We start from the raw sequence: 18350 nt of genomic DNA, 5'->3' as shown, positions 1-18350 counted from the left end.
ATAATATAAACACAAACAAAAGTCATCTTGGCTGTTACAGATTAGAAAATATATGATGAAATTAGTTAATATTGGTTCCTAATTATTCAGTATTGGATTGAACTATGAGATACCAGAAGTGGGCTTCTGTACATGGGAGGGTTCCTTGTCCATTTGAAAGATGCCCCTTCCCCACAAGCAGAAGAGGGAAAATATTTTCATCAATGTAATCTTCCTCCTGCAGTCTTAAAAGATCTGCTCCATGCACATCATCATCATCATCATCATCATCATCATCATCATCATTTTGTAACAGTTATTATAGAGACTGTTGGATACAAAATACTGATATTAAATATTAGACATTGACTGGCTGGCTGATATTCCACTTTTATGTTAACGGTTTAAGCTTTTGAGATTTTCTGGAGGGTGAGTTCTTTTCAGTTTGACTACATGGCCACTCTTGTGCTTAGTTCTTTTCTAGTCAGTCATGTCAATCCAGTCCAGAAGGATGTCAAGTTCCCCAAGTGCTTTCAAGGCTGCAGACTGAGAGTCCATCTGAAAAGGGAACAGAAGGTCAACTTTCCAGTTTACCTGTGAGGCTAACAAATGCTACTTTCTCCAGTTGGACTATGCTCCCACTCCCGTGTTGTTGAATGCAGTTCCTATCAACCCACCCCCAAATCCTCCAACCTTCATGGCCACTGAGCAACAGCAACAGGATGGCTCCACATTCCACATTCCTATGTTATAGCATTGCCTCTGCATCTGCTTGCACATAAAGTTATCACAACAATATTATTGTTGTTTCATTATTGTAAGTTATGTTTTATAATTCAGATTGTTTAATAGTATTTTAAGGGGGGATGTGGGGGTTTGTGATGTACTGCCCCGATTGCATTGTGTAGAGGGGCGGGATTGAAATAAATTTTATAAATTTTATTATTATTAGTAGTAACAACAAAAATCCTGCATTTAAAACCTTAATTTTTTTCCTTAACAGGACAGTCACAAACCTGATTGGGATTTGTGAGGATTTACCTCAGAAAATAGTGCAAAAGGAAAGATTTAAATCAAAGGTGGGGAAATTCAGACTCTCAAATGAATTGCCTCGCAAATAGCTTGCACCTTTAAAATACATGGTTCACATTTTGATATATGTTATCAGGGGTGTCACTAGGGGGTTGTGGGATGTATGGGTCACACCAGGTGACACCCTAAGTGTTGATCCCCAAATGTCTGCCTTTTGTCAGAAATGGGCTGTGGTGTTCACCAGTGTCCCTTTAAAATTCTGAAGATATTTTTTCAGTGGTAGGAGAAAGGAGAAACCAGAAAGTTATTGTTTTTTAAAATAAATAAATAAATAAATAAATAAATTTAAAAATTCTTTTAAAATTTTCTTTAAAAGCCTCACCTCATACCACATTTTGACTTAGGCTATATTGTATATCAGTTACATGGATATATTGTGTATATATATTTTAAAATTTATGGAAAAATTGTCTTCAGCATCTACTTGGGGTAGTGTTATTTTTCCCCCCAATATTTTCTTAGCATGTCAAGTCAAATGGTTGAGAATAAATCAAACATTTTTTTAAAAAAAACATGAATCTATTAAAATGATAAATCCAGTTACTACACCCAATTAGATTAAGCTAATTGAATCAAGGTCATTTGCATAAGTGTTTGTTTAACATTCTGTAGTTGATTCATTACATCTGCTCTAGCTGAAATTAGAAACTAGATTTAGGTTGATATGATTACACAGCCATCTATTTCTTGCTTATAACCGTGGACTGTGACTGTAGTGTTTACAAAAAAGAATAGAGAGTCTGAAGGAACTAACCCTCTCAAACCATATTAAAAACATCACAGAGATAAGAAGAAGAAGAAGAAGAAGAAGAAGAAGAAGAAGAAGAAGAAGAAGAAGAAGAAGTTTTCTACAATGCTAAAATTCCAAAATTAATAAGAAAATCTCAAAGTGTTTGATCTGGGAATTCCCAAGAATTCAAAACTGCATGTGTCCATATTATGATTTTGTAATCCAAATTTTTGCAAATATTTCTGAATTTTAGCACACTATTCATTTATAGTTCAGGCTGACAACATTAAACTTTATTTCTTACTTTTCCTTTTTTTGGTTTTTCTTCCTCCATCCAGCCTAATGTCTTTTATCATATGAGGAGCAACATGACAACCACATGTTAAATGATCGAGAGTTGACTCCATTCAGTATAACAAGATCCTTGAGTGCTTGTGTAGTGACTCAGCAGTGTGTTCTCTGAAACGTAGGCAGAGTTGGGTACCTTTCAGGTACCTCCAGACCCTCACCTTCGACACAGTGTTCCACCTCTTCCAGGTTACATAGAGTAAATGAGTGGCAGAGGTTAGAAATAGTTAACTCCTCTGGACTACAGCTCCTGTAACCCCCAGGGCCATCACAACTCCCAGTATCCCCCAATCAGCATGGTCACAATGGCTACTACAGTTCCCAGAATCCCCTTGGTGGTTCCCTTCTATGTGGGTGCCTCCCCCTTCCCCTCCCCCTGGTTTCTAAGAAGGGATTACTTGGTGGCATGACAGAATTACAGCTTTCTTCAACCCTTTCTTGGGAGTTTATCACATGGGACGGATACCGTGCAGAAACTGAATTTAAACTAGAACAATGTTGGGGGGTAACCTGAACAAAAATTGGGGAAAAACTACAAAAGTGGTTAGATTTTCAGACGACGTTTGTGTGAAGGTGAAATAACGCAACATTAACCCAAATGCAAAGTTGCCAAAACCTACATTTTTTTTTACTTTCAGGAACTTCTGAAAGTAAAAAGGAGCAGGTTTTGGCGACTTTCCACTTGGGTTAATGTTGCATTATTTCACCGTTACACAAACACATCTGAAAAACCCACTTTTGTGGGTTTACCCCAGACTTTTAAATCCCGTTTCTGCACGGGAGCAATTTGCCTCCATATGATAAACTCCTTAGACTGTAAAGAGCAAGAAAGCCCCCAAGAGGGAAGCCTTCTGTAACCTGTGACCTTATTTTTCCCATAATGCTGTGAATGTGGAAGCTGATAAGCTACTGCCATGCATCTTATCCCATTTTTCAGGCAGTTCTTTTTCTCTAAGTATTTAGTGTACATAACTGAAGGAGCTGATTTTGACACCTGACAGTTTTGTTTGCCTTTATGGATTGCATGGCCTTGGCTGTTAACGTTTATATTAGTGCCAGATACTAGGCTGACAGCCAGAGTGGGAGAGCAGAGTTGCTTGTCTGGACAAGATGTGAAGACCACTGAACGAGATAATCTTCAGGACTGTTTCATAGGAATGGGTTTCACATTAGCTTGATTCCACTTGCCAATTTGATTTGCCTCTTGCAACCAGTTTAAGAGATCTTCTACATTCCCAGTAGCTAAATTACAAATTGAAAACACATTTACCCGCTGAAACTGAGTCAGAATTTGTTCATATCTCTGATTGGCTTCCTTCCCACAGGGGCATGTTGTGACGGCATCCTGAAAAGAAATAACACATTGAGTAAATGGTGTTTAGGTCCACGCACGCACGCACGCACACACACATATTTGGAGTTTCCACTGAGAGGTCAAGCCAGCTTTACAGTAATGCTGAAGTGAATGCATAGAGAAATCAATGGGTTATTGAATGTTTAGGCTTGTGGTGGTCGGTGGATATTTACTCTGCTCCAGAGTTCAGAAAAGTTACTTTATTGGATGACATTTTCCAGAATCTCTCAGGGGATATTGGGTGCTATAGGCCAACAATTAACTTTTTAAAAAGTTTGTTCTCTACCTATGTAAACATGAAAAATGCAATGAGGCCCTTTCAGTCAAGCCTGGAAAAACAGATAAGCAGGGCAGCTCCTAGTTTGTGATTAATTTCTTCCTGGTTGTTTATTATCATTTGTTCACCAAATTATTCTGAAGTGCTGTATGTAGCTGATTGGTGGACATATGCCATTTAAGGAGATGGAAATATTAAAGAGAACAATCACTAAAGAAAAAAATGTACAACACAGGTGTTCCCTAGAGGATATAAAAAGCAAGAGTGATTGCACAAGAAACAGAACTTTGGCACTTAACTGAAAACCAGTTTTGAACTGCATATTACAATTCAAGATTATTGACTGTAAATCATCAATGCACATATTATGTTTTAATGTATTTCCACTTCAATCATTTTAATGTATTTGTTTTCTCCAGCACTCTGGAGTAATTTCTTGGTGGTTAATTTGATACAAAACTTACGTAATATTTAGAGGGTGATTGTCAGTAAGCAGCATAATTCAAATTGACAGATGAATGTTACCTGAAGATTTTTCAGAGGCAGATCTGCCCCAAGATATTTTGCTACCTGAGGAAAAGGACAAAGTGGCACTTTATTCCCACCTCTCCCCAATTTGATGCTAGAAACTTGACTGGACGGTCAGTGGTATCGTACTTGGATATTGCTGAAGGGGCAGCATCCTCATCTGCAGTGGACAGCAAATGGGTTATTTTAAGAAGTGAAGAGCAAGCTGAATGGCACAAACAGCTCTGTCCTCTGGCACCTTCTTGTGGTCCCACATCCCATGCTGCCCAAGATGTGTTCCTCATGCTGCCTAATAGTAAGGCTGGTCCAGTAGGTAAAATCCTTTGGCAAATCCATTCTTTTTCTTGCTACAGCTGTGCAATTCTTATGAAAGTCAATATAGACCAGTATCTTGCCCCAATTGCAGCACTTTCCAAAGTTTTTGAATGTTGCCCTCTTCTCAGCATACCTCTTTCTCTTATGACCCCATTCAAGTTTAGTCCTGTAGAGATCCTTATGTACAACATGTGAAAATTTGTGGATTTGAGTCCCTCCTCCTCTACATGCCTCTACTTTCCTGCTCAGATCTAGCCCCACTCATTTGCCTCTTATACCTCTTCACACTGATGTCAGTTACATTAAGTTTAATTAGGCTGACTCCCTCACAGACTCTATAAGGCTGCTGGTTTAGTCTAGCTTGGGGAAAGTGAAGGAAAGGGATTGATTATGATTGGCAATATTCACTGAATTGGAAGATTTATGTAACTGGAAGGTATGGCATCCACCTTCCTTCTGTTTGCATGGCCCACCCTATATTTTGAAAACATACATTTTTTGCAGGGGAGATAATCCTTTCCTCTCGCACTAGGGCACACATTTCTTTAACTGGTTGTAGGGAGTCTACTGGCAGCAGGTGAAGAGTTAAACCCAGAAACATCTTCCTTGCCACTCTTTCTTCTTCTCTTTAGTTTTTTCTTCTCCCCCGCTTTCTTTTTTGTTTTTCATTTCATTTGGTGACTCTATAAACCAGAATAAACTGTAACAGAAATTTGTAACAGAAAGTTCAGAGTGGTATACACTAAATTTAGGCTGGAATTCAGCTGGGACCTATGTCTTCATAGGTGAACTCAGATATAAGAGAAATAGAATTCATTACTTTTGCAATGTCCTTATTCACCTAGTGGCTGTTGTGGATATCCATTGTACAATGGTAGCCAGTGGAGTGATTGATGCAGCATGATCCTGATGTTCAGTGGGCACCAATGCACATCTGGGCATTCCCGATACACCTGCTAGGAAGTGCTGGAGGATAACAAAAGTGCCCAGTGTGCATCAGAGATGTCCAGTGTGCATCAGAAATACTCAATGTGCACCACAAATGTCCAATGAACATGAGAAATGACCAAGGTGCATTAGGAATGCATTAGGGGTGCCCAATGCACATTACAACAGTCTTGCTGGTGCCCTGATATGCATCTTTGCAATTCACTAACAAAATTTTTTTAAGTAGATCACGATGCAGAATCTCAGGCTTCAACTATCAATTCAATATATATGTATTTAATAAATTCAATAAATCTGTGTACATACAGATATATTAATAAAGCTGGGTTTGGTATTTCAGTCAAGAAATATTTGCCTGAACAGAAAGCTCCTCAACAAAAATAGAAAACAAGTACAGTAGCATACATAACCATACATACATAAGTATCGTATCATACATAACCTCAGGACCAAAGGCACAACTTTTGGCCTGTTACAGACTGCCAAAATAAAGCTGCTTCGGGTCTCTTTGGAGGTATGCTATTTAAATGATGCATGGGTCCTAAGAGTCCGGAGGTCGCACCAAAGCCACACTCCATTCCTAAGCACCTGAGTGCGTCTTTGGTGCAGCTTCCGGATTCTTAGGATGCATGCATCATTTAAATAGCATACCTCCAAAGAGATCCGAAGCAGCTTTATTTTGGCAGTCTGTAACAGGCCTTTGTCTCTATTTTGAGACTCTTAAGAGAGAAAGTGCATGCACACATGCATGCATACAGATGCATATGGTGTATATACAAGGGATAATGATGCTCTTAGTGCAAGATTAAACCTTCATAGTTTCATCCTCATTAAACCTCCCACTATGCAACACATTGATTTACTGTGCTCCCTCGAAATCCCCTTCCATGAGGCATGGAAGCAAGGAGGAAAGTTGGCCAAGGGAAATAGCTTGTGGGCCAGACAGGGATACTCTGAAAAGGCCAAAGGCCTTTATTTTTAACCGTGAGTCAAATAGCACTGATTTCAAGCCTGGAAAATCCATCTGTACAGCACCCAAAACATGTAAAGACATTGTCTTCCCAACACACACACACAGACACACACACACACACTGAATTTGTTTTATGTTTTGTTCTGAGCTGAAGGGAAAAGGTAAATTCATGAATATTTCTGCTGTGCGAAAAATACGCTCAGGTATTTGTTATTTTTCTCATTGAAAGAATGTGAAACAATTTGTAAGACACAGGTGTAAAGGAAGAAAAAGGTAATGTGTACCCTTTTGTTGAACTAACTGGTTTGACAGTTTTTCACCTTACTCTACTTGCATATAAAATTAGTGCAGTGCCAATGGATGGCAATGCATCTACCTGCATCCATCAGTTGATACAGATGTGAATGCTGTTGTCATCCATTTGTAGTCCATTACTTTTGATGGAATGCTGATTAAAATGATTGACTGAATGTGCACACCATTCTTTATGCAATTTCTTCAAGCATACGTGACTTAGAAAGTTAGAATCTAGGGAGTGAAAGTCTCATAGCTTTGAAAATGGGTGCAAATTCTAGGGATAAAAAGAATATTCTTAATTATTAGTTTCTATGAGAAAATGTGGGGGGAAATAGAGTAGTGGGACTTTTACACAGTTTTTGTCAAGTATTCAAACATCCTGAAATGTCGCAAAGGAATTATTGTGTGGAGAAAAGCAATTTTTTTGCACAAAAATGTTTTCTGCATAGAAAATGGGTTTCCTGCATGCATATTGCATAAAGGTAGTCCTGTTCTCTGCACAATAACTTATCTGCAACACTTCAGGGCATTCAGATATGGAGAGTATGTTGTTGTTGTTGTTGTTGTTGTTGTTAACTGCCTTCAAGTCAACTTCAACTCATGAATGAAACACCTCCAAGTTACCCTGCCCTCAACTGCTCTGCATAGTTCCTCCAGGCTGATTGCCATAGCCTCAATTGAGACTATCCATCTGATATGCAGTCTACCTCTTTTTCTCCTTCCCTCTACCTTTCTAAATATTATTTTTCCCAGCAAGGTATGCCTTTTCATGATGTGGTTAAAGTATGGCAGCCTCAGATTGGTTAACCTGGCTTCTCGGGATGATCCTGGCTTGATTTGTTCAAGTAACCTTTTTTTTTTTTGTCTGTTTGGACATCCATGGTATCTTCAGCACTCCTCTATTTCAAATGAGTTGATTTTCTTTCTATATGCTTTCTTCACTGTCCACTGTCCAGGGGAATACAATAGTTACTTAACACAACCCTAACTTTAGTGTTCAGTTGTATATCTTTGCACTTTAGGAGCTTGTGTAGTTCTTTCATAGCTGTCCTTCGTAGGCTTAGTCTTCTTCTGATTTCTTGACAGCATTCTCTGTCCTGATCAGTGATTGATTCGAGGTATGGGAAATTTAGAAGGTTTTACGTTAAAGGAGATGGGTAGTAGGAATAAAGCACACATGTTCTTAGACAGCAATCCTTCTTGAAAGCTAGTTTCATTGAACCATCTTGGGCTGACTGAATAGATATGTATAAAATCGCACTATGTGAGGCTAATTTAACTCTTCAAGCAACATGCACCAACAGCACAAGCTATTGCAGTAATATTTTGTACAACATCAAGTATAGGTTGTAAATATGACAAGATACCCCACTGTTCTTAACTCACACAAAGTGTCAGTTCCTTTTTGATGCTAAGAAAGTTGTTGGCGATCCGACTGACTCTCCTTTGATGAAAGTTGCTTCCTTCCCTACACCGATTGAAGACATTCATCAGGTAAAATCTGAGCAAGGAATGAAAGAAGCAACACCTGTCTTCTGACTAAAATAAATCAGAACAAGTTATTGGTTTATATAATATTAATATTTATCCCAGTTTATTCCAAACAAGAGTCTTGTTGATAGTTTTTTGTGGGGGCTATGTGGCCATGTTCTATAAGAGTTTATTCCTGATGTTTCACCAGCATCTGTGGCTGGCATCTTCAGAGAATGCTTGTTGTTGTTATATTATTATTAACCTTTATTTGTTGATGTCTGTCAAATGAGATATTCTCAGTTTTTGAAACATGAAAAGTCACAAGCAGTTATCTAATTCAATGCAGATAGGATGGCATTTTAAAATTTTGTCCAATACTACATACAACTTAATGTCATGTACCAAATACTGTATCCTGCTGAATATCAGCTGCCAACTATAGACAGATATGACTTGTTAAATACCAAATGCTGAAGTCAATGTACTCAAATATTTTATACCAACCTCAGATAATTGGTAAAAACTTGGAATGAATAAGCAACCAATATTCAACATCTCCTCAGCACAGAAGACAATTTTAGAAACACAGTTCTCTCTGGAATTTGTTTGAATTTTATGGGTCTTATGGGTTAGAGATCTGTCCTTGAAAGCTTTAGTTATGACATTATTGTAAATTTTGTAATAATTCTAATCCCTGTAACAAGGAAAAATACTTCTGTTCTAGAATTTGTATGTGCATGTATAGACAGTTAGAGAAGCATACATATAATCAATATGTGGCACATACTCTTTTCTCAAGGTATGGCACCCAAGAAAGGTTATAAAGACTGAAAAGAAAATAAGCAAAAATCTAATAATAAAAAGGTACAATACAATCAAACAATCATCACATTAAAACACCATTACCTTTTAAAAAGTACAAAATCACTTAAAACATATTTTAGAAATAATTGTCCACAATTTTGGATGCTGGAATATTTTGGATTTCAGAATTCTGGATAAGGGACACTGAACCTGTATAGCACTTACACTCCCATAGAAGGCTCCCTGTAACCAATTAATCATTAAAAGTGTGTTTGAATAAAAATGTCTTTCTCTGCCATTGAAAGGGGACCAGAGAGGGGCCATGTCTCCCATGTCCTCATCAGATAGGTCTGTGACGGTGGTGGAATTTAGAGGACACCCTCTCTCAAGGATTTTAAGATGCTGACAGGTTCATATATGATCTTTTAAATAGTCTATTACAGATTATTTAGAGGTTGGCTAACTACACCTGGTATAAAGTTCTGCATCCACAAATTTCAGTATCAACAAGCAATGAATGTGATGTTTTTGTTACAGGCTCTGGCCAGAATTAGGTCAGTGACATATCAATCCAGTTAATGACATAGTTGCATGATACTCAATGTTCTTCTTTCCTCTCTCCCTGGGAGTTTATCAGACAAGGGAAATTGGAAGTATAATCCAATGGCAATCAGAATGCAATCATGGGGTTTGACGTTATTGCGTGATAGACTATCACACACAAATTCAGGAAATGGGAAGTCAGTCCGAATGCAAATATGCGGTTTGACGTTATTGCGTGATAAACTACCACTCACAAATTCAGGCAATGGCATGCTATTTTCAGGCAATGGGAAGCCAGTTCAAACGCAATTCGCATTCATGTAAATTCACTAAACTAGCGAATTCATGTGAATGCGTTCTGGCTCCACTTTCTTTTCATTCAAAATTAAGAGAAATTCCTCCAGTGTGATAAACTCCCTGGAGAAGAGCAGCAAGGATAGTCCCTCTTTCTTGAGCTTCTCCCTACTTACACACTCATTATAAAATACCTAGCAATGATCCCCCAGGGGATTGGCAGCTGAGGGAGGTTAGAAAAGTTCATAACTGTGGGTATGGAAGCATTACACCCCAATGCAGAATCTTAGTCCATCTTATACTGATCTTACATCAGCTGCATTGATTTATGATTGGTTTCTAAAGCCAATTCATGCTATTACCTATATCTGGATATCTGTAAGACTGCCACTTCCCATATGAGCTTGCCCTCAGTTTACAATCTTCTTCTGAGGTCCTGTGGTATGGTTCACCACCAAAGAGGCTAAGTTCCTGAAAATGTGGGGCAGAACCTCTTCTGTGACAGCTCCCTGAGTGTGGAAATTCTGACCCTCAGTTTACAGCAAATTGTAAAATAAATTTGTATTTTGTTAGGGTTCTAATGGTTTTCAATATGAGGTTTTGGCATTATTTCTGCTTCCTGAGATCATGCAGTGCAAGACACAGTACTGGCTGAGATCATGCAGTGCAAGACACAGCTATGATTATGGAGCTTCGTTGTCATGGTTGTGCCTCTCAATTCAGTCCTCCCAAAACCTACCATAAAAGCCAGACAGTCCTGAAAACAGAGGGATTTCCAAGGTACTTTGGAGAAGGGTGGTGAATAAAGAAGTGCTTTGTCACTTAGGCCTGTTACAGACTGCCAAAATAAAGCTGCTTCGGGTCTCTTTGGAGGTATGCTATTTAAATGATGCATGGGTCCTAAGAGTCCAGAGGTTGCGCCAAAGCCACACTCCATTCCTAAGCACTGGAGTGCAGCTTTGGTGCAGCTTCTGGATTCTTAGGGTGCATGCATCATTTAAACAGCACACCTCCAAAGAGACCCGAAGCAGCTTTATTTTGGCAGTCTGTAACAGGCCATTGACTTCTGCAGGTCCCAAAGTGTCTCATTGTTGCAGAGCACCTTATTGCTGGGAATGAGAGCTGCACAACTTCATTCATCATGCTGCTCCTCAACATCTCAGAAATCCCTCCATCAACAGGGTTGCTTGCCTTCTGTGGTAGATTTTTTTTTTGGGGGGGGACACTTTTTGTTAACCTTGAACATGAATTCGAAAATGTATGATGTTGGAAGTTGGGTTGACAGCACTGTAAATACTGAACAACATGCCACTCTTAGTTTTTAACCAGCTTTGCTCATTAAATTTCTTTGAATGTTCTATTGTTCATATGTTACCTTAAGGGCCCTGAGGATTTTAATGACATAAATTATAAAACAGCAGTGTTTCCTTGACTAAAACACAACTGTAACAAAGATAGTTAAAAGAGAAGCAAAAAGGAGACAGTTCTGGGATAAAGAAAGATCTACTGTACAATCCTGTGCATGTTTTCTCTGAAGTAAGTCTCACTGTAAATTCTATTAGGTCACTGGGACTTACTCCCAAGTAAGTACAGAATTCACATGTGACATTGCAGAAACTCAGAGTTTTTCATTTTTAATGTTATGTATTTAATTGGAATATGAAGCCTTCTTCCCTCAATAAGAACAGGAAAGAAGAAATCCTTACAGTGTAAAAGAGACAACTTTGCATCTCAACAAATCAAACAATAGTGCCTTAATATCAGCAGTACATTTGCCCTACCTTTCTTCCAAAATACCACTGCTAAATGAGATAAAGCATGCAAATTCATAGCCCCGAAAACAATATAGGTAAGGAATGACTTCCCAAATGAAAATATTAGGAGAGTAATCTAAGATGTCTGCTCTGTCAATTTCCTTCCCTCCCCTCTCCCCGTCTGAAATTATTTGTTCCGTCCAATTTGATAACTGATTATCCTAAAAGAGATACCTTGGTATCTTGAAGGGAATATGATCTCTGTAACAGTTGGATGCTGGTGTACTGGTCTTGAATCTGCTGAGAGAAAAAGGGACAAGGATCAGACAGTTCAGACATGTGAATGAAAACCTCAGTATTTTCCTCATCACAACTGAGCTTTCCATGTGATTCTGAGCACATTTAGAGGTGTGATTGCAGAAGCTTCTTGAACTTACCTGAACACCCTCCCACCAATACCACTGGTACTCACTGTCGCTTGTTTGATGTCTCCAAAACCCTTCCATATTTCATACATATCCACAGAGACCATACAGTGCCCAAAGTGGAGTCGTTTGGGGTTACTGCTGGGCATCAAACATAGCAAAAAAGTTGTACAGAGAAGCAGAGGGAAGCAGACACCCTCCATTTCAGCACTGAGTGGGGATATTTGCTATCCTTCCAGGAGAGCTATGAATAGGAAATGGAAGACCTGTGAGAGAATCCTACCTTGGAGAGTAAAATAATAGTTTTGCAACAGGACTGCAAGGTGCTTGTTGGGCACTGGCACTCACTTACATGTCCAATGGTCTGTATGCACCAGCATTAGATCTATGATTTGAGCCTAAATATATGGTAAATAGTTTTCACTGCCTGTACATATTCCCACGTCTTGTTCCAGTGGGTGTAACTCATTCATTTGACAACAATCCAGGTCCAAATCCTCATCCAGCCGTCACTGTCTCTCAGTCTACCTTGCTAGATAGAATTGTTACAAGGACAAAATGAGTAACCATAATGTTTCCTTCTCTTTGCTCCTTGTAGGAAAGGTGACATTAAAAATAAATGCAAGAAAAGCTTAAGAATTCAGCTTTCTTATGCTTGTTCAGAAACTTGCTATATTTCTAGAAAGAAACATTTCTCTTCTGCTTATTTTAAGTTAAGCCTGAATACATTATTGGTAGATAGTAACAGCTAATGGGAGCCAGCATGTCATAGTGGCTGAGTGTTGGACTACAATTCTGAAGACCAGGGTTTGATACCCAGCTCAGCCATAAAACCCATTAGATGACCTTGGACATGTCAATGCTCTCAGTCTCAGAGGAATTCAATGACAAACCTCCACAAAACAAGTCTTGCTAAGAAAACCCCATGATAAGTTCACCTTATAGTTGCATAAGTTGGAAATGACTTGAAGGCACACAACACATACAAAAGCTAATAGATCACTAAATAATGACTAGGTCATTGGGGAAAAGCTTGGCATGTAGTGCATATGCTCTGCATACAGAAAGGCCTAGGTTTAATCCCTGGCATCAGAAACCTTGGAGATCCATTGTCAGTTATTGCATGCAAGAATAATGAACTAAAGAGTCTGGTTCAGGATGAGGAAGTGTATGTGTTTCTGACATGGCACAAGCACAGGTGTTCCTGAATCTCTCAGCGAGAAACCTTGTTACTTGCATACAGAACAGTCATATGTAGATGGAGTGTAGATACCCTACCCCAGCATTCAGATTTTCAGACAGAGTGCAGATATCCGTAGCAGTACCCTCGTGTGCAAGTCCCAAGTTCCTTTTCAGAGAACCAGATGCATCAGGGAGCAGGATTAAGTCTGACCAAACAGTGTCAGAGGAGAATGGCCCTGCCCAACTCTTCCTTTTATTAATGAATGTTCTGTATACACGTTCCTCCTTTCCTCATCAACAACATGAATATGCTGCATCTGTTTGTACAGTAAACCTTTTAAAAGTTATTCACCCCAACAAAAAATACACAGATCCCAGAAGAAAGACAAATCACTAAGAAATATAGAGAAAGCATTAGAAAATCAACAAATGACATTATAAAACTATAATGGTGAGTCAGTGGTGCAGGGAAGTCTATGAGACTGATTCAAGAAAGATTCCATTGAAATCAATGGTGCTGCTGTCCTCAAGAAATCTTGACACTTACACCTTTCATAAACACCAGCAACTATTTTTCAAACACATTTGAGCCCAAACCCAGCAACCATTCTACAGAACCTCCATATCTTACATAGCACTTGTTGCCACAAGTACATTGATAGTTCACCATGGCAAGCTTATCCAGTTGGATGACAAATGCACAGTCTTAAGCAGGGAAGCTAGCTGAACTAATATTCCTAAATACATATTCCCAAATACTGGCAATGAACTAGTGTCCCCATATATTTGCCTTGGTAGATATGCAGAACCGTGTATACCAGTAATACTACTGATACTAGTGAAATGGCATGGTAGCAGCTTGAGGACTGAGTCTGAGAGAAGGCTTTGCACTGCAAACAAGCTAAGTACTCAAATATTATTAGTATTTGGTGGAAGTATACAAAGGAAAAATCAAAAGTAGGCATAGAAATCAGAATTGCATTCCTTACTCACTTGAATGTTTCTTACAAAACCATAGGCTTAAATCTGGAAGACCTGAAGTCATATTGGGATATGACTTCTTAACTAAGAGCGTTGAGGCTTGAATATTTTAATCTGGCACCATTTGAACAGCAATCTATCACAAATGGTGCTACATGTTAAGATTACATTGTCACCTAAGACATTGATTGAAGAGTGGATGCCTTCAAGCTTAACAATATTATAAAGAATGTGAAAAAAAGACACAATAAATGTCTTACCTTTTAAATTATGCTTTCCTTTTAGATCTGTGATGAATTCTATATGTAGCCCTGAGACTGTCTTTCACTTATATACTGATAAGTGAGGATAATTAAATGCCAAATAATCACCACTGGAATTTTTTCTTGATTAGGTATAAGCTTACTCAGCTAAAACAGATTTCCTAAAATCTTACATGACATTTCTCAGTGAGAGAACAGTGTACAGAAAAGCTGCTGTCACATTGACAAAAGTGTAAAGATGCATGAAAATCATTCTTTATTTCCAATAAATTAGTTATTTACTCTGACAGCTTCATTTTCATATCAGTTCACATCAGGAACATTTATCCAGGACAAATATCTACCAAAAGTGTGTTCAAGTGTGCTAAGTAGTTCAGAATTTCTGGAGGAACCATTTTCACCATCAAAGGAGATAAGGTGAGAATTCATGTGACATGAAGTAAGTCCTAAGGGAGAGCAACTAAATCTGATTCCATTCTTATGAAAAACATTTGGGATGGGCACGAGAGTAAGGTAGGACAAGAAAGCAGATTAGGGCTTGGGAGTGCCAGGTTCAAATCCCCACTCAGCCACAAAATTGACTGGGTGGTCTTGGACCACTACTTACTGTGCATGACTGTTAGAATAAAAGAGTAGTGTTGTCCCTTCGGTGCCCCCTCACTTCTTGTGCTAAAGAACAGAATATGCAAAAACATTATGCTGGATTCTCTGGACATTTCATTTCATTTTCTTTCCCCTAAAAGAGTAATACAGAGGAACTAACAGGCAAAACTAGCAATAAGAGCCAACTTGGGGTTGGTGTGGGGACTGTGGTAACTGCATGCCACATGCATGCCTCTATTCTGCCCCCAAGCCGGAGTCATGCCACCCACCCAACCAGACAGTGGGCAGCATGGGAACACTCCTGTGGTGCAGCAATTAGACATCACATGCTGCAGGAACAGAGAAGAGCTTCATAGTGGTGAAAGGGGCACCCTTTCCCCAGTGCAAAAAGGAGTGGCTTTCTGCTGCTCCCTTTTGCACCAGGAAAAGGCCAGATCAGGGCTGCAGCATATGGTTGCTGCAGCCCTGATCCAATGCACAAAAAGTGGCATGACACCACCCCTTTAGGGTCATCTGTTTTCACCCTGAGTGAAGATAAGGATTTATGCTAGCAGTGGGCCATTTGGGGTCAGTTTCTGTGCCTGAAATTGGATTCACATTTTTTGAGCATCCTTATGTACATATAGCTAAGGCTCTCATTCATCTATCACACAGCAAGGCTACATATATGCCAGTGCATTGATGCCTTTGTTGAGTCTCTTAGTTACGAATTTCTGTTATGACACAGCTTATCACACAAAGTTTTACAACTTCCATAATGTTGACTAATTTTAAATAGAGTTCCTTTGTGTTGTAATGAGACTAGTAGTACCCTGCAATTCTCCTCCCACCTATATACTGAAGAGTGTAATGAATATAATGAAGCATTAACTGGGGGGAAAAAGAAACAACATATTCAGCTATTACATGTACTAGGTCTTCTTGCAACATTTCACACTGAAGCTCTTGGCAAGAACTGTTGCCTACTTTTGGCACAACTTCTAACACTAAGCCTGTAAGAAATACAAGTCAGGCATGCATTTGATAGATGAAAATTGTTATTTTTCCAGCAAAAACAGAAGCTTATTCAGCTACTGGAGAAACTTATTCAGCTGAAATTTAGTCTGTCATAGAACTGGAAATGTATAAGAGCCATGTCAGGGAAAAAGGTTGTCACCTATCACTTGAAAAGACAATTCATTTCAGTACTCTGTTAATGTTGTAGATTAGACTTTTCTAATCCAGCACCCTGCAGATGTCTTCCGAGACAGAGATAATGGGGTCTGATGTTCATTGCAACAAGGTAGCACTGGTTAAGAAAAAGCTGGTTGCATACATAATAAAGGTAAAAGGTAAATGTTTCCCCTTTGACAAGTTTGTCTAGTTGTGTATGACTATAGCGGGTGGTGCTCATCTCCATTAGTAAGCCAAGGGAGCCAGTATTGTCAAAGGTGACTCCAGTGGTTATGTGGCCAGCATGACTGCATGGAACACTGTTACCTTCCCACTAAAGTGGTACCTATTTATCTACCTGCACTTTTACATGCCTTCAGATTGCTAGGTTGGTAGAAGCTGGGACTAGTAATGGGAGCTCACCCCATCACAGGCACTTGGGTCTCAAACCATGAACCTGCCAGTCTTGCAATTGACAGTATCAACGTCTTAACCACTGAGCCACTGCATGCGATACATATATGTTAGTATGTATGGTGATGTAATTCTTCACTAATTTTGTTCCTGAAGGAAGCAACAACTAATTTTAGCATTTTGAGAAAAAGTGTTTAAAACCTGCATAATTTTCAAAAACTATTTGCCATTTGGAACTCTGGAAGTTATTCAGGGCAAAATTTGCATATGTTATATTTCTCTGCTGAAAATGCTGTTTACTATGCAGAAAATGAAGTATTCTGCAAAAAAAAAAAAAAAGGTGCCAATTTTACACAGAATAAGTTTCAGACTGTGAAGATTCTCATCAGTCTAGGATTCTCCTGATTAGAGTTTCCTGACACTTGAAAACACGTCTTTCAACCAAGTTTTCATTATTTTCAAAGGTTGGAATGCTTTGTGGAATTACAAATGCATAACCTAGAGTTATGAATTCATAACTTTTCAGTATTCATGCTCTCAATATATTCTTTAGTTTAGGGGACATGTACAGACCCTTAAAGTCCCCTAATCCTCACTTACTGGGAAGCAGCTGCTGTGATAATTGGAGTGGGGTTGGGCTGGGAGCCACTGTGTAACTCTAATGCAGTGGTTCTCAACCTTCCTAATGCCACAACCCTTTAATACAGTTCCTCACATTGTGGTGACCCCCAACCATAAAAGGAGTGGTGCCTCGGTTCCTAAGACCAATGGAAATATGTGTGACCCCTGTGAAAGGGTTGTTCGATTCCCAAAGAGGTCGCAACCCACAGGTTGAGAACCGCTGCCCTAATGGTTACACCCCAACAGGATTCTGGGCAAATATTCTTTCCCTCTCTTCATGACAGTAACATATTGTATGTAGTCAGACTGTTCTTAGGCTGTTCTTTCTTTTCTTAGTGGTACTCTTTAAAAAATTGATAGGTATATATAGCAAACCCATCTTGAAAGAAATGTGGCCATCCAGAAACAAGAACCATACATGACAGAACCCTGAAATGTTCAGAGGTACAAAATGAATTTGCATATGTTATGGGGGGAAATGTCACATCACATCTTTAACATTCATCAAAAGTTATGAAAAGCTGCTGAGGGTGGAAAATTGAGAAGTGAATTGATTTACATGAGCTTCTAACAATTTATATTAAGGCTGGCTGGCATCTACTGTTAGAGTGAGGATATAGTTCAACTTTTTATTGTAGGTCCCCTGTGTGTGTAAAATTATTGCAAAATAAATATCAGTATGGAATTCAACAGACTTTTCATCACTGCTTTGCTTTGGTTTTGAAAAAAGCACATTGTTGAATACTTCTACAGTACATATCTGGAAACACCTCTTTGCATGTTCTTATCTGCAAGCAGGGAAGCAAACCAAGCCTCCATTGGTTAAAACCTGGCAAGAAAATCATCCCTATTAGCCAGGCTTGTAAAATATTGATCTCCTCAAATGTGTTTACAGTGAAGTAAGGCTAAAAACCTAAGGAAGATTTTTAGTTAACCATCTGCCTTTTAACCAAATACTCAAGACACAATGTATAGATCCTAAACAGTAAATCCGGGATTC

At 38.9% G+C, this 18350-nt stretch overlaps 1 protein-coding gene across 1 annotated transcript; it reads right to left on the bottom strand.

Moving 5' to 3' along the window:
- Window positions 1-459: 459 nt before the first annotated feature.
- LOC149315952 (interleukin-20-like) lies at window positions 460-8332 on the bottom strand. The gene is made up of 3 exons (XM_089518571.1): window positions 8228-8332; window positions 3420-3494; window positions 460-537 (listed from the first exon to the last, which is right to left on the bottom strand). Exons 1-3 carry the CDS (start codon window positions 8330-8332, stop codon window positions 460-462), a joined length of 258 nt encoding a protein of 85 aa, XP_089374697.1.
- Between the last annotated feature and the right edge of the window lie 10018 nt (window positions 8333-18350).

Source organism: Sceloporus occidentalis, unplaced genomic scaffold, assembly GCF_023333645.1.
Source record: "Sceloporus occidentalis isolate IW3139 unplaced genomic scaffold, rSceOcc1.0.p SCAF_3, whole genome shotgun sequence".
Classification (NCBI taxonomy): domain Eukaryota; kingdom Metazoa; phylum Chordata; class Lepidosauria; order Squamata; family Phrynosomatidae; genus Sceloporus; species Sceloporus occidentalis.
The sequence above is the reverse complement of the archived record's forward strand: the minus strand, read 5'-3'. Positions and strand labels throughout refer to the sequence as shown.

Bases quoted from the DNA above. Each gene is read 5' to 3' on its own strand.
- LOC149315952 (XM_089518571.1), bottom strand. From the start codon at position 8,332: ATGAATGTCTTCAATCGGTGTAGGGAAGGAAGCAACTTTCATCAAAGG. The intron at 3,495-8,227 runs GTGAGTTAAGAA...ATTTCTTTTCAG, and splicing joins AAAAGGAACTGACACTTTGT to GATGCCGTCACAACATGCCC. The intron at 538-3,419 runs GTAAATGTGTTT...TTCCCTTTTCAG, and splicing joins TTCTGACTCAGTTTCAGCGG to ATGGACTCTCAGTCTGCAGC.